The 3367-nt window shown below is 42.7% G+C and overlaps 1 protein-coding gene across 1 annotated transcript in view; it reads left to right on the top strand.

The window, feature by feature from the left end:
• Positions 1 to 2901: 2901 nt before the first annotated feature.
• Positions 2902 to 3367, top strand: part of LOC122428103 (olfactory receptor 2A12-like) — a 26749-nt gene continuing 26283 nt past the window's right edge. Inside the window, exon 1 of the mRNA XM_043447862.1 lies at positions 2902 to 3275. Coding sequence (XP_043303797.1) covers positions 2902 to 3275 — 374 coding nt within the window. The remainder of the gene's footprint in view (positions 3276 to 3367) is intronic.

Here is a 3367-nt window from a genome sequence, read left to right as displayed (position 1 = left end):
TATCTCTGCTTTTTAATATGCTATCTAGGTTGGTCATAGCTTTTCTCCAAGGAGAAAGCACCTTTTAATTTCATGGCTGCAGTCACCATCTACAGTGATTCTTGAGCCCAAGAAAATAAAATCTGTCACTGTTTCCGTTTTATCCCCATCTATTTGTCATGAAGTGATGGGGCCAGGTGCCATAATGTTAGTTTTTTGAAAGCTGAGTTTTAAACCGGCTTTTTCACTCTCCTCTTTCCAGATTGTGCTTCATCCAGCTTGGCATTTCACATGATGTACTCTGCATAGAAGTTAAATAAGCAGGGTGAAAATATACAGCCTTGACATACTCCTTTCCCAGTTTGGAACCAGTCTGTTGTTCCATGTCCAATTCTAACTGTTCCTTCTTGACCTGCATACAGATTTCTCAGGAGGCAGGTAAGGTGGTCTGGTATTCCCATCTCTTGAAGCATTTTCCACAGTTTGATGTGATCCACACAGTCAATGGCTTTGGTATAGTCAATAAAGCAGATTTTTTTTTCTGGAACTCTTGTTTTTTGATGATCCAATGGATGTGTGCAATTTGAACTCTGGTTCCTCTGCCTTTTCTATATCCAGCTTCAACGTCTGGAAGTTCTCAGTCTACGTATAGTTGAAGCCTGGCTTGGGGAATTTTGAGCATTACTTTGCTAGTGTGTGAGATGAGTGCAATTGGGCAGTAGTTTGAACATTCTTTGGAATTGACTTTCTTTGGGATTGGAATGAGAACTTTGGGATTAGAATAAAAACCCTCAGAAAACCTGAAAGGATACAACAAAGAAACCTGTATGTCCCATGACAAGATGTGTTAAATTTTTAGCTTGCTGTTACTGTAATTTTCAGAACTAGTTGAGAATAATTTGTAAACGTCATGTTCCTTTACCCTTTAATACTTCAGAGAATAGTTTCTAACATGTAAGAGAATAAGGATATTCTCTCACATAGAAGTTGTCAAACTCAGGCATTTTAACGCTGAATACTTATCTAAACTAATCTCATTAAAATTCCAGGCTTACCAGTTGTCAAATTAATGTTATTTGTAGTATTCCACTCTTCCAGGTTTACATTTTGCAATAGTTGTTATACATTTTTTAGTCTCCTTGCCTCTATTACAGATTAGAACTTTCTTTGTCTTTCATGATAGATATTTTTTGAAGACTAGGGTGGCTCAGCTGGTTAAGAATCTGCCTGCAATGTGGGAGACTGGGGTTCGATCCCTGGGTTGGGAAGATCCCCTAGAGAAGGGAACGGCTACCCACTCCAGTATTCTGGCCTGGAGAATTCCAGGACTGAATTCCTGGAGAAGTCCATGGAGTTGCAAAGAGTTGACATGACTGAGCGACTTTCAGAAGCTAGTTATTTTGTAGAATATTTCTCAACTTAGGTTCCTTTGATGTTTTCTCATGGTTAGATTCAGGTTTTGCTTTTTTTGTCTGAAATAATATATAAGTCATTGTTGGTTTTCACATATGGAGACACCAGGTGTCTGCTTCTTATCGGTGTCATTAATTGTAATCACTCAGTTAAGATGTTGCCCAGTTTCTCCACTGATAGCTACCACATTTTACTTTTGTAATTAATAATTACTTTATGGATAGATAGCTTTTAATTATGTAACAGTCTGTTCCTTATCAAATTCATTCCCCATAGATTTAGCATCTGCATCAGTTCGATCTTGAGAAGAGACAGAACATGCCAGTAATGTGAACAGGGAAAATTTACTATACAGAATTGTTGGCTAGTTAAAGGTAGATAACTGCTAAAAGCCTTAAAAAAGAACTTGAAGAGATCCAGAAGTAGCAGTTTAAAAAAGGAAAAGCAGCTACTGCCTTATGGCTAAAGAAGAGTACACAGGGACTAAGGATTTAGGAGTTACTTCCCACCTTCCCGCTGCTCGTGATACCACTATCTATCTTCCCTGATCAGAAAAAAAAGACTGAGCTCAGACTTTTTAAAACAGTGTGTGACTGCCACAGGGTACAGTCTGCTACTGGAGTGGGGGTGGAGCCACAGGCCAGAGCTCTTCTAGAAGCGACCACTGGGTAGGGAGAGTGTGTGTGCCCTGAGTATGTGACTGTGGTTGGAGGCCACCAACCCGCTGGCTCTCTAGCTGAGCAACTGAGGAAGGAGAATTGAGGCTTCAGTCTCAGAGCCTCCCTCCTACCATCACCATGTTGCTAGGATTCTCTGTCCATGGAATTCTCTAGGCAAGAATACCGAAGTGGGTTGCCATTCCTTTCTCCAGCGGCTCTTCCTGACCCAGGGATCAAACCCGAGAGTCTCCTGCATTGCAGGCAGATAGTTTACCTCCTGAGCCAGCAAGGAAGCCCCGCCCTCTATTGGTAATGCCTACGTCCTCAGCTGTCAAAGAGACAAATTTACAGGGTGGGGAGAGGCTTGTCGCACATCCAGACAAATGATCTCTAAGGTAGAGAGGAAGCTCACATCTGCAGGTTTTGGGGGCTGGAGCAGATACCGTGTAAGTTGATTGTTACTAGACATTTGAGTGACCAATTTCTTCTCTGAGGGGTTGGGACTAGGCCTGAGTAAGTTGATTGTTACTAACATTTGAGTGACCAATTTTTTCTCTGAGGGGTTGGGACTAGGCCTGGGGAGCATTTACTACTATTTAGTGTTTTAAGTCACTGTAGGAGATGATTTACATACAACTCCCCAACTCCTCCTAAACACCCTGAGAGATGAGTATTATTAACCACATTTTACAGAAGAAGAGACTGAGGCTCAGAAAGTGAAGTAACTGTAAGAGGTAGTAGGTAGGCAGTGGGCTGAGAATTAATATTACAGCTGCCTCCCTTCAGATCTTACTAAACTATCACATTTTAGGTAACATTTAAATGCATATCATTCTCCTATATGCCCACCATGTGGATGCCTCCAGGGCAGAACCAAAGCTGGGTTTCTGAATTTATCCTGCTTGGCTTCTCCAGTGACCCCACGACCAACAGGATCCTCTTCGGTGCCTTCCTTCTTCTTTACCTGAGCTCAGTCCTGGGCAATGGGCTCATCATCACCCTGGTATGCCTGGACATGCATCTCCACACTCCCATGTATTTCTTCCTCTGTATCCTCTCCCTGCTGGATATGAGTTATGTCACCACTACAGTGCCCCAGATGCTGGTGCATCTTCTTTCTCAATCTCAGACCATCTCCTTTGCTGGTTGCTGGCTACAAATGTACATCTTTGGTGCCGTGGGCCTGACTGAGTGCATTTTATTTGTCGTCATGGCCTTTGACCGGTACGTGGCCATCTGCTATCCACTGCGTTATACTGTGATCCTCAGCTGGGGCCTGTGCACACAGCTGTCAGCTGGGACCTGGGCCTGTGGTT

Source organism: Cervus canadensis, chromosome 2 (assembly GCF_019320065.1).
Source record: "Cervus canadensis isolate Bull #8, Minnesota chromosome 2, ASM1932006v1, whole genome shotgun sequence".
NCBI lineage: Eukaryota > Metazoa > Chordata > Mammalia > Artiodactyla > Cervidae > Cervus > Cervus canadensis.
This window is presented reverse-complemented; position numbering and strand designations above follow the sequence as displayed.